At 28.1% G+C, this 17,997-nt stretch overlaps 2 protein-coding genes across 2 annotated transcripts; one reads left to right on the top strand and one right to left on the bottom strand.

Moving 5' to 3' along the window:
* The first annotated feature begins 12,654 nt into the window (after positions 1-12,654).
* LOC103492721 (histone H2A.Z-specific chaperone chz1) lies at positions 12,655-13,440 on the top strand. Its single transcript, XM_008453200.3, has one exon. The coding sequence runs from the start codon at positions 12,788-12,790 to the stop codon at positions 13,229-13,231; it is 444 nt and encodes a 147-aa protein (XP_008451422.2). The 5' UTR covers positions 12,655-12,787; the 3' UTR covers positions 13,232-13,440.
* Positions 13,441-14,439: 999 nt separating this feature from the next.
* Positions 14,440-17,661, bottom strand: LOC103492720 (rho GTPase-activating protein 2). The gene is made up of 4 exons (XM_008453199.3): positions 17,083-17,661; positions 15,991-16,111; positions 15,548-15,898; positions 14,440-15,387 (listed from the first exon to the last, which is right to left on the bottom strand). The coding sequence occupies exons 1-4, from the start codon at positions 17,418-17,420 to the stop codon at positions 14,743-14,745; spliced, it is 1,455 nt and encodes a 484-aa protein (XP_008451421.1). The 5' UTR covers positions 17,421-17,661; the 3' UTR covers positions 14,440-14,742.
* Positions 17,662-17,997: the final 336 nt, after the last annotated feature.

The raw sequence follows: 17,997 nt of genomic DNA, 5'->3' as shown, positions 1-17,997 counted from the left end.
AATCATGTGGGGTTGGTCCCCTATTTCTTGTGTGTGTGTGTGTGTGTTTAAGTGTTCAAATTTGTATCAACTTTTTTAATTAATTCATAGTTTCTTTTTAGCAAAACATAAGTACTAACCATGAATGGTGATCTCCAAGTCAAATTATTCTATGTATTCCCATTTGAGAAGGCAAGTAAACCGGTATACTACTGAGTTGCACTTGTGACTAACGAGAAGGAAACCATGGATTGCACCCTCTTTGAGAACGATCTCGAATGGGAATATACAAACATTTCGAGCTCGTTTTCATAACAAGCCTATTCTTGTAAGAAGGTTTCATAGAATTTGTGAGTGTCTCAATCTAGAGGGGATAGATAAGAGGTTTGCTAATGCTCTCAAGTCCAACGAAGCCATCCATAGATATGAAATTGTGCAATTTAATTTAATTTTATGATTTCTATTTATGTTATGTCATCAAGAAATATAATTTTCATGAAATTGATAATTTCAATGATATCAAGTTTTGCACGAATTTAAGTTTTAAGTTTGAGTAGTCTAAAAAAAGAATAGCATAACTTTGTTAAAACTTGCAAATTTAAACAAAAATTTAGATTTGATGTCACTTTCTCTCAAATCTTATCAATTGGGTGTATGTTTTATAATGCAATCAAAGCATATGAAAAACAACATATTTTTTACTCTTAGTTAAATTCGAAGTTCAACTCAATCAAATTAAAAGTTCATATCCACTTTTTTTTTTCAGTCAGTCATCCAATGGATTGCAATTGCAACTATAGTTATAAAACATTTATGAAATGCCAATTATAATATTTGTAAGGTGTAAATAAATTTTGAATCTTTTTCTATTTTCACTAAGAACGTTTGTTTTAGCCATTAGACTATTTTGGGTTCTAATTTAATTTCTTGTCAACTAGTTTTGACATCTTCTCCTTTGACTAATTTTTATAACTTTTGGTTGTTTTTATGTTAAAGTTGATTTTCTTTTTAAACGATGGTTAAATGCATACAATCATGCTTAATTAGATGTGATAAATAACCTATGTTGCTAATTTAGTCTAAATCTTTTATGTCACACAAACAAACTTAATACCACATTTGAATCAAATAAATAAAAAGAATAAAAAACAATAACAAGAGAGAATTTATTTATTTTTCATACATACATTTTAGTATTAGTGATTTACTTCATTTTCCTCGTTTAAAGAAAAAGAGAAACAAGAGAAGAAAAAAAAAAATACCTTAAATAACCACAAAGATATTCCAAATTTGAAAGAACAAACGATCAAAGTTAGTGAAGTAGAATGTCAACAACTAACGAATTGAAATAGTAAACGACCAAAAACACAATCCTACTCATTACTCTTTTAAAAAGTTACTAGAATTTTGAAAGCAAAGGATCACATTAGACACTTTTTTTTTTGTTGTTGTTCAACAACCAAAACAAACGTTTTCTAAAATTTAGAATCTAAAATAGAACAAAATTCAAAGTTGAAGAATCAAAAACTTAAACCTATTTCTAACTTAAGTATTTTGCAGCGAAGGATCAAAGTTCATAGAAATGAAAAAAAAAAGTATAAATACGAGCATAACCCAATTAAATAAAAAAGGGGTTAAATTTTAATTCAATTTTAAACGTGGAAAATCATATATATCTCTCTATCTCTCTTAGCTTTTTGATCTTTCTATCACTTTTCTGCCTTATCCTTACATATCCTTCATACTTTGCCCCTCTAAAGTTATCATATCCATATTATTATCAATTATTATTTATTTTTTGCAATTATATGCACATTTCATATATACATCATTGTTTTAATAAAATTACATTTTAAAAAATAGGATCTCAAGTCAACTTTTACATAAAATAAGTGGGTGCTTCAACAACAATTTCTTTCATTTCTTTTTTAAAAAATTTGACTACACAAAATGAAATTTTTATCATTAATTAAGTGTTTTTTTGACAAACCAAATGAGACGCTATTGCAATAGAATGGTGACATTCATTAAATATATAACATTCTTTAAAGATTTATAATCAAATAATACTTTAACAAGAGTTGTTATGGTATTTGTTTTTTTTTCCTTCATAATTATCCATTTGAATTATAGATTTATACTTCCACTAACATACTTGAATGATAGAGTTATATTCACGTAGTTTGAATACTCTTTATTACTTAATAAATAGATGTTTTTATTAAAGAATTAGATATAAAATATATATATATATATATATATATATATATATATATAAATAACATGTGATGTGAGAAACTCATTATATTAATTTTGATTGTGATGTTTTCTAAAAAGAAAAATTGATTGAGATGTATCATAGATTCATAATCTAATCAATTGTTTCAATAAATTATATATATAAAAAAAATGTGGAACAAATAAATGATTGAATTTAATTACTATATCCAATTAATTATTAACTATATTTAAAAACTCAACGCAACTCTCCTTTCTTGAAATTGACATCTTTTAAAAATTAAATTATGAAACAAACATGTATTTAAATTAATCAATCTATTAGATTTAACTTTTGCCCACAAACTTTTAAAAGAGTAAAAGTTTAAAGACTATAATTTTTGAAAATATATGAGAAAAATATAAATCTCAAAGTTTTGATTATTAGTAATTAAAGTGACAATTATACATAGATTTTTTAAAATTTTACTTGATGTTAGTTTTTTTTTTTCAATATATAGAAATGATTTGTTAAGAAAATGTTTAATCTTTAACTTAAATGACCGATCTAAATATAACTCAACCGGTTAAATCATATATCTTTAAATCAAAAATCAAAGACTTGAATATCTATCGATGCAAATAATTATATATGTTGAATGAAGTTCCCCACATGTATTTTCTTTTCTTAAAATATTTCTAATTTCTTGTAACATTATTGAAACTAATTATCAATTTGGAAATGATTTTATTTGTATTTTTGAAAATTCCGAACTTGACTACGAATTTTTTAGTTTATTAGATCTAGAATTTTTATAAATTTTTTTTTGACAAATTAAAATAAAATTGTTCTTTATTGAATTGTAATAAAATGTGGATAGGTAAGATCAAATAACTAATTGTTGTAAAAATCAAATTCAATTAAGTTTAACGATAATTAGCATCCATGCTTTTAACACTTTTTTGAAATCGAAACTTCGATCACACCCTCACCAACCTAATAAAAATAAATGGTATAAAAAAGAATCTTTAAAGTTAAAAATTAATCCTCACATAGAGGTTTCACTTTTAATTATTTGAAACCTTTTAATAATTAATTTGTTATTTAAAACTTAAAAAAGAGGAAAGAAAAAATAAAAAAAAAAAGAGAGAAAGAAAAGAAAATTGGTGAGGGAGAGATGCCTTTTACAAACACTTTTTGAATAAGACAAGAAAACAAGATTAGTTGATGAAAAGTTATTCCATTAATTTATATTATTTTATGATGCATTCTTTTTTAATATATTCATAAATTTTTTAATTGGTTTACTATTGTTTTTAAATTTATTAAGTAGAACATAGATTTATATGTCAAATTTATAGGTTATTTTAGAGTAATAAGAATTTTATTAGAAAGCTTCTTTTCAATCATTTATATTATATTATATATATATATATATATATATATATATATATAATAGAAGTGATTAATTTAGAGAAATTCAATAAAATTTAATTAATAGATTGAACAAGTCAAATTCCATGTGACATGGAATGTATAGTTTATATAATTATTTTTTTTCTTCTTTTCTATGATTTAATATTAATCTTTTGGATTAAGACATTAATAATGAAACCTTTTATTATTATTATTATTATTATTATTATTTTATTGATTGAAATATTTATCCAAACGTTATATATATATATATATATATAAAGAGAAGGTCAAAGTTCAAAAACAAATACAATCTTTTTTAAAGCATTTTAGTTTGTTACAAGTTTTAAATATTTAGGTATTTTTAATCATCTCATATTTACAAAAGAAAAAAAAAAAGGAAGTTTAGTTTATATAATATGATCGAATACTATTTTCTATTGTTCTCATTCAATTTTGTCATCGTTCCATGAATTTGTAAACATAGCATAATTATTATATATTTGAGTCTAAAGCTTTCATACCTTACATTTATTGTACTAAAAAAACATTTTCATATAGTCATATAACTTAAATAACTAGATCTAATTACATAAATGATCTCAACCTTTCTATTTTTTACATGAATAACCTAATAAGTTATATTATTTTACATAAAAATATGACCTAATTTACTTTTTCAGTCTTCTTGACCTTTCAATTCTTTTGAACAAAAAATATAATAACATTAGTACCAAACAAACCAAAACCATGTAAGCGAAGTTTCTTGTGATTATATATGAACTTCTTAAGTCAATTTTCTTTTTAAAGCCTTTACAAGTAAGGAAAGTTTTTCCAAAAATTTATAAGTTGTTGTGTTCATAGATAAAAGCAAAAATTAACAAGTAGAAAATAAGGTATGTTTGAGATATAATTTTTAAAAAACAAGCTAGAGTGCATTTGATAATTGTAGAAAATGTATGCACAAATTTTATTTATAAATGTTGTTAGAAATATAGAAAATGAACTATTACTGATTTTAGGACATTTCTAAAATATTAGTGATGTGGTAAACTAATTCCTTCAAAATTTTAGGACATATTAAAAATGTCCCCACCATATCCAAATATGATCATATTTTACCTAAATTTGAACAATCCATATCTTATCCTAAATAAAAATCCCAAACTTATAATAATGGATGAACCAAATATAAAGTTTTATACTTAATTTGATCCTTCTAGAAGCACAAAAAAATGAAAAATTAGGTTAGTGATTGAATTTGATGGGGGAAGTGCTTTTCACACGCTTTGGTGGTAAAAAAAAAAGGAAAGAAGATGATTGGTGAGTTAGAGTGACTATGATGTCATCCACTGCTTCCTGCTTCTGCCACGTGTAATTTGCTGAATCTAATGGTGAAACTGACTGCGACCGCATGATATGCCGTGTGCATGCAATACACGTATTTGAAGATAGCGAAATGACAAAAATGGGTCCCGTTTTCTGCCGCCTTGCCGTCCTTTTGTGGTTGCAAAATAGTCAAAAACCATGGACTTCTAATTTCGGTTGTTTGTTTGTTTGTTTTCTTTTATTTATTAATTTAGTTTCAAAAATGGTTTTAGTTTAGAAAATAGATTTGTTCTTTTGGTTTTTGTAAATTCTCTTTTCATAAGTCCAATTGTTTAATAAAATACCTTATTTGGTCTCGGAGATTCACACCAATATGACTTTTTACTAACAAATAATATGGTATCACTGTCTATGTCATATCAATTATCTTTCATATTGCAATGATATTACAAAGAAGTTGGATTTTAATGGTTTAAAATAGGAGATTTGAGAGTACGATGATGATGAGAATAAATGAAAAAAGAAGATTGGTATTGTGATAAAAATAGGCAAATTAAAAAAGTATACAACTAGAAGGAACAGCTATACATGAACATAGCTTATATATACATGTTGTCAAACTAAATAATTTAAAATAAAATGAAGAATACAAGTCCAAACGAGAACTTCGATGTAAAGTCTAGATATTTGTGGTTATGGTTTATGTTGGATCTTATACTTTCAATTTTTGCTTATTTTAGTTATTGTACTTCTCAACTTTCAATTTTAGTTTTTGTACTTTTTAATATATATTAATTTTAGTTCCTCGAAATTAATATTTATTGAAATTGATTAAATAATCGTAATTTTTATTTGAAAAACAAAAAAGTGAATATAATTTGAAAGTTTATGGTGAAAATGCTAATAAAAAATAAAAAGTAATGAAAAAATCTTCAACAAATCAGTAGCGTGGATAAAAATTTAACATTTGAAAGTACATGGACTAAAATTGAACAAACTCTAAAGTATAGGGACCAAAATGATATTTTAATTTCTAGTTTTTTTAAAACGAACAAGGATCAAAATACATATACTGAAACACATACAAGAATGAAAATATTAAGTTATGTGTTAAGTTTAAGTTAAGCCTGCTTAAAAGAAATATTAAACCCATATGTGTAAGACGCAAAGAAGAAGGTGACAAGATAAGATGAGTTTAAAGATGACCAATCTAGCTTAGGATTAGTATTAAATAACACTTAAAGAGTTCGAAAGGGAAACTTACAAAAAGAAGTTCTAAGCAAAACTATGTCAAAAGAAGTCCAAGTGACAAGAGGGAAAAAGAGAAGGTCTAGTCGATAAGAAGGAGAGAAAGGGTAAAGGAAGTTTAACTTTGTGAGTGACCCTTCCAAAGAGAGAACGAAGATTTCTAAAGCTTTTCTTCCAAGTCATGTTATATATAGTGTATTACATGTTGTAATCTTACTTATGATTTATATGAAAAGCATGATTGTTTGAAATTATATATTTCTTATATGATGCTTGTATGTGAGTAAACTATTAGCTTTATTCCTACCAAAAACTAGCTATTATGCGCAAATAAGATTAGAGGATGTCTTGCTTTGAGTGGTCAGCTTGGTAGAAAGATGGCTAAACACGTTGAGTGGTCTGTGTTTAAGTTTGTCGCTTGAGCAACTGGAACTGAACAAGGATTCGTAGAGATACTGATGATGAAATGAGAATCACCACAGTGATCTATGCGTTGAGAAGGTTTAATGTCTAGGGGAGAGGAATAAGCAGAAGCTAATGTGATGTTTGATATACTTGGTGCGTATTAAGGCGCGTTGAAGTGTTGTAAATGATTGTGTGTACTTGTTTCTCTGAAAGGTTTTCCCTAGATTATCACTCATTGAGCATTAGGCCAGTTTCCCTTCCTCAGGCAAGAGATGCAAAGCGTAGAGGCTGCTAAGAAGAGGCAGGTTACTAAACGTTAAGACATGCATTAGGAGTTGTGCTAGGCGTTGAGAGTTTGGAGTTTTTGTTTTTTAGAAAATAAAGCTTTGTATTTGTTTTAAGGAACATAAAGTTGTCAATTTCTTTATTACCCATACAACATGTTCTTAAGTTTAGATTAGAGCATTTTAACGTTTCTTCTAGAGACGTTGGAGCTGCCCAAGTCACGACCACACCTAGGATGCGAGAAGGGCCGAATGTGGGTGGGGAGTAACAAGCACCCTTTTTTAAAAATCGTTTATTCTACCATTTTTCAAATATTCCTAAAATTTATCACAAATCTTAACTATTTTTTTTATTCTTTCAAAACTTTAACTATGCAGATAACCGATATTTGAAAAAAATTATGAACTGGCAAAATTCTGACAAGAAAACCTAAAATTTTGGACTTTCTACAATTTTATCTCATATGAATCAAGACCAATCAAATCTCTTACCAAAAATTAACTCTCGTCAAATTTTATATTATAATCTTGCAAAATTTTGTATAAAATTGTTGTTGTAAATAAGATTTCTACCGTAGTGTCAACTTAATTATGGAACAAATAAAAGATTTGAGAAATTGTATAAAAAATTATTTAGCATATAGTTAGTTAAGATTTGATATAAGATTGGAAAACATGATGGAAGAAAAACACTTATATTCAAATTCGAAAAATCAGGCACAAATCACCGTTTTCAAATTTTCTCAAGACTAAAAAATTAGTTAAGATTTCGGAATATTCGAAATTTTTTTACAAATACGAGTTCCGTCTAACATCTAGCAAGATTCACTAAAAATTCCAAACACAATCAATAGTCAATCTCACCCAAAATAGATCGAGAAAAAAATGTTTAAACGATTTTTCAAAAAATGATCCTAATTCTTTAAAAAAAACAGAAATAACATAAAAATGATGAATTTGGTTGAATAATAAAAATAAGAAAATAAACAAAATTTGTTAGGGTTAATTTTTGTATAAATATTACTTATTTTATCAAAATTTTATATTTTTAACCATTTTTCTAATAAAGAATTTTATCAACGGTTACAACCCTAAAAGAAATCGTAATTAAAAGCAACAAGAAAAAGAAAAGAGAAATAAACAAATATTAAAAGAAGTAATAATTAAAGGTTATATTTATTTGGAGTGATCCTTTCAACGTTACGGACAGCTCAGTTTCCAATTAAACCTTTCTTTCAATCGTCTTTATTTCCAGTCATCCTTTCAACGTTTTCTCCTTTTCTCCATTTATTTTTCCTTCTTTCACCCCACCTTTTCTTTTCACATTATTATTAAACTACTTTTTAATAATATATTCTCTCTTTCTTTTTTCCTTTTTATGTATAATAATTATAAAGATCTTTTCTAATGCAATCAGATATTAAATTAGAGTCATTTCATTTTTAAAAATAATTTCAAAATATGTTTGTTAGTATGAAAATCAAATTTGGAAGAAATGTCATCCTTTATTTTTCCAACGCGAAATTCTTAACCGTTTGAAGGTTATAATATCTCACCTACTGTTTTTTTTTTTAAAAAAAGAAATTTATAAAGCATCATATAATAATACTTAAAATAAATCTTTTAAAAAAGGAAAAAGATAGATATTTACACATATAAAGTTTTAGCTTGATTAGATTTTTGTTTTAGGATCATTTTCATTTTTCCAAAAAAGAATTGAAATCTTATCAAAATATAAAACAAAAAGATAGAGGTTTTTCTTTGTATTAGTTGAGAAATATTATTTTCTAAAAAGAAAAGGAATAATTAATAAAATTGACCCAATTTTAAAGATCCAATAAATTTTAACTGAAAAAGAAGAAAGGTGATACTTTATGATATCACTTGTGGTTAGAGTAACAAACCTTAATTTAAATGTCAACTTTGTTGTCTACTTCAATATATATATATATAATTATTAAAATTCATATATTTTTGAAAGGAAGTTAAAATGGAATAAATATCTTGTGCATATGTAACTTTTAGAAACATAATGTGAGTCACATTATAAATTTGAATATTTTAATTATAAAATTTATACCATTTTTAAATAAGTAAAATTTACTTAAATATTAATTCAAATAGTTCTACGAAAATAAAAATTAGTTCTAAATTCAATCTATTCCAACGCTTAATTTTCTACGTAGCTATAAATAATAATATCAAGTATCTTCTAAATTTTCCACATTAACTATCACACCAAAATTTTCATTTATCTTAACAAAATATATATTTTTAGAACATTTTCAAAATTGAAGAATTAAAAGTAATGATACTTTCAAACATGCATAGTCATAATTAAAATGTACACGGGAAGTTGAAATATTAAATATGTGTGTGTGTGTGATTCCAAGTAATTTAGAAGGTTTGTAACTTTGTATTATCAGCCTGACAATGGTAATTAATGGAATTGATCATAATTTCTTAGGAAGAGATAAAAGTAATCAAATTGTTAATTATCATACTATTATGTTTTCTAAACATCCAATAGCATTTTTTATAACTAAGAGATGAGTGAAAGGTTTTTAACCTTGAAGAAATAACTTTTTGAGAAGATGGGGTAAAAGCCAAAAGGTAATTTTTTTTTTGTCCTTGACTCTCCCCTTTTTGAGAAGAATGGAAAAGACTTTATTGCATGTAATAATTAGTTGGGTGAAATGTAAATGGAGTAAAAAAAAAAAAAGAAAAACTAAAAGCCCCTTTTAGTTTTTCTTTTTATAACTTAAGTCGTTAAAAGAATTTATTCTTTTAATTTTTTTTTATATTATATATGTATTGACTTAAAATAAAGCCACAAGATTTCTCGTTCTAAGGGTAAGACTCAATTAAAAAAATAAAATGTAACTAGAGGTGAGCATGATAGATTGAAGAACCAAACCGACCAACCAAACCGAATGTGGCAGATTGGAGATAAGAAGACATTGTCGATTTGGAAAAAATCCAAACTGACAACATTTTTTTAAAAAAAGTTTTTTGAATGATCAAACCGACTTAAACTGTTTGATCGACTGACCATATACTTTTTTATGGTTGGAGTTGATTTGAATATAAACTAAAACTGACTCTAATCGATTGATGTTCACCCTAAACGCATAAAACCCCCCCTTAACTCAAGAAAAAAATGTCCAAAAGAGAAGAACCAGCTCGAATCCTCTAGAGTCTTGTGTCATTGAGAATTTATTCGTTTTTATAAAAATTAAAGATTAATTTATTTTTTCACTCTCAAGTGAATTTATTGTATATTGAAAAAAGTATATATATATATATATATATATATATGCGCGCGCGTGCGTGTGACAAAGATTAAGAATATTTGTTTTATACATATATAATCATAATTTTTTTTTGCGTAAATAAGAATGATAACAATTCTAATTGGTAATGATAAAAAGCTTTAATCTCTTAACCAATTTAATTTTATTTGAATCAACTAGTAATATCAATCCTTCAAAAAAAAAAAATCATATTTTGATATCTAAAATTTGTAACTTATTCTATTTTGATCTCTAAATTTTTAAAAATATTTATTTTAATCTTCCAATATGATCTACCTTATCTCTATACTTAGGGATTCGTTTTTAAATGATGTCATTTCTATATTTAAATATAAAGAAATTTAAACACTACTATTATCTAAATAAATTCAACTTTAGTTCGTTTTAATCTATATTAAAATTAATCATTTTGATACCTTTCCTTTTTATTTTAATTTCAAAAAAATCAAAATGATTATTTTTAGAAAAACACGTCACAAAATACAATAACAAAAACAAGAAATTTAAAATAAATTAAAATTAAAACTAAAAAACCAAACTTAACCCATTAAAAAACATAGAATATAGAAAGGAAAAAAAAAAGTTGAAAAATGTCATTTCAAACTCCTTTTTTTTTTTTTTTGGAAAAGTAAAATTTAGGGACAGTCAAAAGTATTGAAAATAAAAGGTTTCTTTTTTTCTTTTTTTCTGAAGTTGAAATTGGAAAAAAAGAAAGAAAATTAATTCAACTTTTCTTTTCTTTTTTTCCTGAAAAAAAAATATGACTTTTCCCTTTCCTCTTCTTATAATTTAATTGTTTTTTTTTTTAATTTAACTTTCAACCAACATTTCCATTTTTACCCTTCTCTGCTTGCGTGTAAAATTTGCCTTTAATAAATCACCATTTTCACAATAAATTAATAAATAAGATATTTACTTAATCTTTCACTTTAACAAGTTTTTAATTCCTAAAAACATAAACAATTTTTTAATTCTGTTAAATCATTTTAATTATGTCTTTATATATATATATATATCTTTTTAAAGCTCTGCCACTTGTTTAAATGATTACGATATCTATTCAATGACATCAAAATTATTATTAATTTAATTTTAAAGCAATTATAATAAACAACAACTTTACGAATGATATCCAAATGTATAATATTTTTTAAAAAAATTATAAATATAGTAAATATTATCGATATATTGTTAATAGAGTTTCATTGTTAGTATAATATGGTCTATCAATAATACATTTTTATCGTTAAAAGATTTCGACAAAGTTTATTGTATTTATCACAATTTTTAAATGTTATCGTATATATTCTAATAGTTTAAATTTATGTACCACTTGCTAAGTTTTTCTATTTAAAAGAAAAATACAACTGAGATCCCTATGTCAAATCTAGGGAGAGTTAAAGAAGGAATTTCAATAAGATACATAATAAAAAATTAGACAAAATTAGAAATTTGACTTTAAACTTCTAGAAATCGATTTATTATTATTTTTTATTTACACTTTGAAAAACAAAATTTTAGTAAATTGCACCATAAATTCTTGTTTGGATCCATTAATTTAATAAAAATATCATTTTTGTCCTTGTATTATAAAATTTGTTCAATCTTTTATGTTCCTAATAAATCTTAAATTCATCTTTTTTTAAAAAAAAAAAAAAGAAAAAAACTTTATATTATGTATAAAGCTAGTCAATTGTATAAAATTTGTGTTAAAACAAATTAGATATTTGAAAACTCAATTAAATTAAGTCCATTAACAAAACCAAGTCTAGCTTATATAATTTAGATATAATAAAAAAAAGAAGTTGAAGAATGTTAACAATATGATCTCTAAACCTCTAGAAACAAGTGTGACACCTCTGCTCCTAGAGATTTAGAAAGTTCAAACCCCACCCCATCATTTCAAAAGAGTAGTTCTTATCTAAATTACATATCTTTTTCCAATTTTTTTTTTTTTTTTAAAAAGCAAGTATATCCTCAAATCTAACTACAATTAGAAACTCTTTTTCTTTTTCTTTTTTAAAATAATTTTAAAAGGAAAAACTTAAATGGGAGCTATTTTGTCCTATATGTGGAAGAAAAAGAAATTCAAGGTTTGGCATATGTGTAAGAAATGGGTTGGACCTCTTCCTTAGCTTCTTCCTTCTTCCTTCTTCCTTCTAGAGATGTAAAAGTATAAAATATTTAATGAAATTCTTCATAAACATTAATTCCTTCTAGAAGGCCAAGTTTAAACTCAAGAGCACACCACTTTCATCATTTCATTTTCCTTCTAGAAGCTCTCCATTGCATGTACATTCACAAGTTGCCTTTTTCTTTTTTTTTTTTCCTTCCTTCCCTCCAAACAAAAACAATAATAAATTTCTCCCCATTTTTTACACCAACTTTAGAAAATGACCCACAAAATTATTTCTAATCTCAAGGGCAGCCCATGTTTTTTTCTTAAAAAAAAATTGGAAAAAAGAAAAACTTTTTAGTTTTTGCTTTATATAACCTCTCCCCATGCCACCCTCCATTTGTTAATATTCTACTAAATAAATCAACAAACCCCCCCTTTTTCTTGTTTTCTTATTCTTTTGTTTCATTTGGTCATTATGCTCTCAACTAGTCCTCTCTTCTTCAACTTCTATCCTCACCATTTTGTTCATAACCAAGGCAACCACATTGAGGATATTTCCTCTTATTTTCTCTTCGAGGCCACTGGGGACTCCGAGGCTGACTCCTCGGTCGACCTTGAGAGCTCGTCCTCCGCCTCCACGACGGAGTTCAACGACGCGGAATCATGCACCGATGACACTCCTACTATGTTATGTAATAATGAAAATGAAGATGATGATGATGATGGAGATGGAGAAGAGATGGTTGAGAATGATGATGATGATCATGACAATGAAGAAGAAGAAGAAGTAGTTGAAAGCAAGGCGATTGGATTTTCAATAAAGTCAAATGCTTCTATTGATTCAACTAAGGATGATTTCAAAATGTTGAATGAAGTTGATAAAAACAGGTTGTTTTGGGAGACTTGTTTGGCTTCATAGGGTTTTCTTTTATTTCTTTTTTTCATTTTTCCAATATCATTTCTGAAAAATTGGGAGGTTTGTGGTTTCTTTCTTTTAATTTTTTTTTTTTTTTTTTTTTTAAAAAAAACACTTTTGTTGGTGGTGTTGTTTGATGATGCTTAAAATGTACATGAAAGCAAGAAATGGATTTTAATGATCCATTCAAGACACTGTTTTTCTTTTCTTTTTGACTTTGTGTTATTATTGCCTTCTCTTTTCTTCTGGGTTCATTTATGATGTTTTAAGATTTCTCAAGATGGGTGGTGTGGTAATTCCCAAGTTGGACCTAGAAAAAAATTATAGATTTTAAATGGTCTAAATTATTGTAAATCTTGTCCTGGTCTGAAGCAGTTTAGAATTTAACTTCTTCTATTATATTTAATTAAAATTTAATATTAACAATTAACCTCACTCTACTATTTAATTTTTTAGGTTTATTATTATGATTAGATGAGGTCCAAGAAGTATCTAGTTTCATACTATATATATATATATATATATATATATATATAAAGACTCCTGCTTCTCTATTTAATTTATTAAGTTTTTTCTATAAAAAATTGCATAATTAATTTTTTTCTATAAAAAAATACGTAATTAAGTTTTAAGAGAAAGAGTAAGAAATGTTATTGTTTCATGCCCAATAATTAGAGTTGTATCGTATAATCGTGAATGTTGTTGTCTTATATACCATATTAAAGGTTTATTATATAATCGTGAAATAAAATTTATTATTTATGGTTTAAACAAATTACAATTTAAAAATATTTTATTTTCTAATTACAAGCTGTATGAAGTAAATTTTAACTTTTCTTCGAACATTAAGATTAAATTTATGATTTTAACCTTTAAACTTCGTACGAAGGTCACTTCAAACATATTGAGTGGAAATCAAAGTCTGCAACTTCCTCCCTCCCTCCTATGATAGCGATTATTTTGGTAGGTGGCTGTTGAAGTTTGAACTCATGATTTCAAAGATGATATCCAACCCATTGTAGATACTAGCTTTTAAAATCATGGTCTTGTCTTTGTTTCATTGCGGTTAATCATCGTTTTGGTAACCCATAGTACAGTGGATTCTTCCTTTTTCAACTGTTGTAATTGAAATTCAAGCTATGAAATGATGGACTGGAAATGATCGGTGAAATTTTATAAACCAAAGTTATATATGTAAGAGATGATGAGAGTTTGGTAACATTATGAAACTGCAAATACATCCACAATATATAGCAATAACACAGTTCAACTAACAAGAGAATTTTCAAGGTTAAGTTTGTTTCGGTTACAAAAGAAACGGATCAAACGCGTTCAGCTCGAAGCTAAACTTTAGGAATCACAAAATCACACAAACAAGCAATCCTCTCTCTATTTTTTTTTTGGGGTCAAAGCCTCTCGCTAAATGTCGTGCTATGATACAAAAAAACAGCAAGCATCACTTTGAACTACTACAAAGAAAGCATATCACGAAGTACTGTCGTCGGTGAAAGCTGTTAGACTGATTCGTTAGAATCAACAACCATGGACGTCGACGAAACGGGTTCTCTCATTTTGTCATCAATCTGAATATCAATGAAGTTTTTACATGCCATGGGGAGGACTTCTTTGTGAATGCTTTGTCCCTCGTCTTCATGCAAACTCGTCCTTGAATCGTCTCCATCACTAGTAGTACTACTAAGGCATGAGTTTTCGTTTTTACTATCAGTGAACGATATACTGGACTCGACATTAAATCCTGAGCAGCTTCTTGGACTCAATTCCATGTCTAAATCAGCTTCTTGTCTAGTTGAAGACCTGCAAGACTCACTTTTTGTTTCATTCAATTGCCTCAAGAAGCAGTCCTCTATCTCACTTAATGACCCCTCATCTTCATCTTCATCTCCATCTTCACTGCTCTGATTGTAATCATCGACATCATTTTCAACATCGGAGTTTGGTCCTCTCGATTCATCACCGGTATCCATGTCTTCCTGACTATCGAAATCTTCATGCATTTGTCGATCGGAAGAATGAGATGACATGGGCGAATACCCTCCCGAAGAAGCCTCTTCCCGCTCACGTAAAGTTTTCATAATCAGTGTTTTGAGTAGGTTCATCACTTGAACAGCATGCATTAGAGCCGTCAATGGATCAGACATCTATCGAAGAAAATAGCAAATTTAATCAACTTTAACGAGTCGAAAAACTACACTGAACACAACATCATGCAATTGACTAAAATATTTACTGATTGAAAACTTTTAATGCAAGTCGAACAGCCTATTAAAACAATTTATACTCATATATCTCGGTTTATACCTGAGTCATGTTTGGAGCAAAAACCATAGCAATATTCCTTGCATTCATTTTGTTGGAATCCTCTTCCTCAACGACATCAGCCATAAGATCCACAGCCCAACCCAGCAGGGCAGCCTCAGTAGGCTTTAACTGCTTAACAAGCTCGACCGACTCCTCTTCGGTGTTACATTGCAGAACTTCCTCTGGAGAGAGTCCATCAAGCACTCCAGACGGAAGCTCTCGAAACCAAGCTTTAATTAGGCCAGCTAAGCAGTGGACATCAATGTTTTCGGGTATAATTCCCCTGTTCAATTTGTCCCTTACTTGCTCCTCTTGGCTATTCTCCGGGTTGATCCTAAAAATCCCTTCAGCCTACAGCAAAAATCATCACAAAATAACACATAAACATACAAAACAAACGGGGTAGATACAAAACAATCCACCATTAACCACGGTTTCGGTACCTTGAGACCTCCTTGACGGTACAATCGATCCTGCATAAGCAAAAGTATTGTTGGTACGCTATTTCCTCTTGAATCAGTAGAGCACTGCATTGATTCAGCTGAGACTCCAAACACACTGGCACTGCAAGGTTAAGATGTTCAAATTTTAGTTGTACATGAAGAACAGGGAAAACTAAATGATGTCGGGACCCCACTCGTTACATAATGTTCGTGGCCCACACAACTAATCATCAAAAGGCTCCTCCCAACCAATGACCAGCTCCAAGAAACAGCATTGTCATAGCCCGTGACACAATTCAATGTTCATTCTAAATGACAGGGAGAGGGAGAGCTCCTTAAATTGAGTGGAAGAAATTTTTATGAAAAAGAAGTCCTTTGTACTGTTTAAATCAAATTGTGGACTTGAAGAGAGAAAATGTGAACTATTTCATGCTATAACCCGGTCTTTAAAAATGATTTTATGCGAGAAATGTCTTAGTTCTTGTTGTATAGGGAGAAGAAGGCCAAGTTTTGGTCCTTCCCTCAACCCATTCATCTCAAAAATTCTGGTAAAAAGAAAAGAGGATTAGTAACTCCAAAACTAAAATGCCATTGAAAAGGCTCAAATTAGAGCCAAACACAAACCAAAGATTTGAAGTGTAGAAGCAAAAATTTAAGTCTTATCAAGAGCTCCTTCCAAAAGGCAAAAATGGCTATTTACAGACACTAAAAACTAGGAATCCAAGCAAAAAGCTTAAAGGTTGAGCTCAAAAGATGGCATCCCAACCAAACATATAAACTCAAAAAGCTTAGATTCAAGACTCATGATGACATCCTCCCAAGTTCCAACGGCAAAAATGGCTACTTAAAAAAATCTGAAACTAGAAACCCGAGCAAAATGGCCAAAGGTTGAGCTAAAATGACACCCCAACCAAACATTTAAGCTCAAAAAGCTGAGATTCAAGTCTCATATTGAGCTCCTTCCAAGTTCCAAGGGCAAAAATAGTCACTTAGAACCTCTCCAAGCAAGAATCTGAAAATTTGGCTGAAAAAACAACAAACCCAACAAAGAAATGAACTCAGAAACCCCAAAAACAGAGGAAAAATCTTCACCTGGCACTGGGAACAGAACTGGGAATCTCAACTTCAAACTCAACAGGAAGTCCCAAAAAGCCATTGAAACGGTCAAAAGTGACATGGGCAATATGTCGAACATTTGTCGGCCATCCAATTTCCATCTGATGAACAGTAGAAATGAGATCCTCCCGACGATCAACACGGCAATAAACCATGGATTTCCTTAAAGCCGTCAACAGAACATCGACTACAGAGAGTTGATTTTGGTCATCAGTAACTGAACCTTTGGCTCCTCCTCCGCTTTTGACCATTTTGTTGGCTCCACCTCCGCCACCACAGCCGCCACCTCTTGTGACCATTACAATGCCTGTCATTGTATTGATTCTGAAATTGGGTCTACTTGTTTTGGTGGGGGTTTTGAAAGAAAATTTGAAAATCTGAGAGATGGGCTTGATGAATGAGGAAGTGGGTTAATATGGGTTTTGTTTGTTTATGTTTGCATTGAAGGAAAGAAGTGAACTTGAGGATGTTCTTCGAAGTTAAAACAAATTTCAAAAAAAAGGTTTCAAACGGCCACTTCAGTTTTCAAAAAAATTTCGCTTTTTTATGTGCTCTTCTATCTGCGCACACCACCGTTGCTCATTGCACCCCACTTTTTCTTTCTTTAATTAAATTAAAAGTTAAGAATTTATTAAACATACTTTAAGGTTTATTGAACATAATTTAAGGTTATAATTATGATGTATTAAATATTTTCCGATTTATTTTCTCACTAACTAAAGTAATTAAAAACCTTTCTCTCTATGACTTATAGATTAAACATTAAAACATATTACTAATGGGAATTTAGGGTTAGTAATTATTATGTTATTTAAGTTCAATCAATATGCCCTAAGCTTCACAATCACCTATTACTTATTGACCTTAATGTGGATAAAATTTATGAGTCTT

Source organism: Cucumis melo, chromosome 1 (assembly GCF_025177605.1).
Source record: "Cucumis melo cultivar AY chromosome 1, USDA_Cmelo_AY_1.0, whole genome shotgun sequence".
In the NCBI taxonomy this organism is placed as follows: Eukaryota; Viridiplantae; Streptophyta; class Magnoliopsida; order Cucurbitales; family Cucurbitaceae; genus Cucumis; species Cucumis melo.
This window is presented reverse-complemented; position numbering and strand designations above follow the sequence as displayed.

What these genes read in the sequence shown, in the direction of transcription:
- LOC103492721 (XM_008453200.3), top strand. Translation starts at nt 12,788, where the DNA reads ATGCTCTCAACTAGTCCTCTCTTCTTCAACTTCTATCCTCACCATTTT.
- LOC103492720 (XM_008453199.3), bottom strand. Translation starts at nt 17,420, where the DNA reads ATGACAGGCATTGTAATGGTCACAAGAGGTGGCGGCTGTGGTGGCGGA. An exon ending in ACCGTCAAGGAGGTCTCAAG is followed by an intron (nt 15,899 to 15,990) that starts GTACCGAAACCG and finishes TTTTTGCTGTAG; the next exon opens with GCTGAAGGGATTTTTAGGAT. An exon ending in TTGCTCCAAACATGACTCAG is followed by an intron (nt 15,388 to 15,547) that starts GTATAAACCGAG and finishes TTTCTTCGATAG; the next exon opens with ATGTCTGATCCATTGACGGC.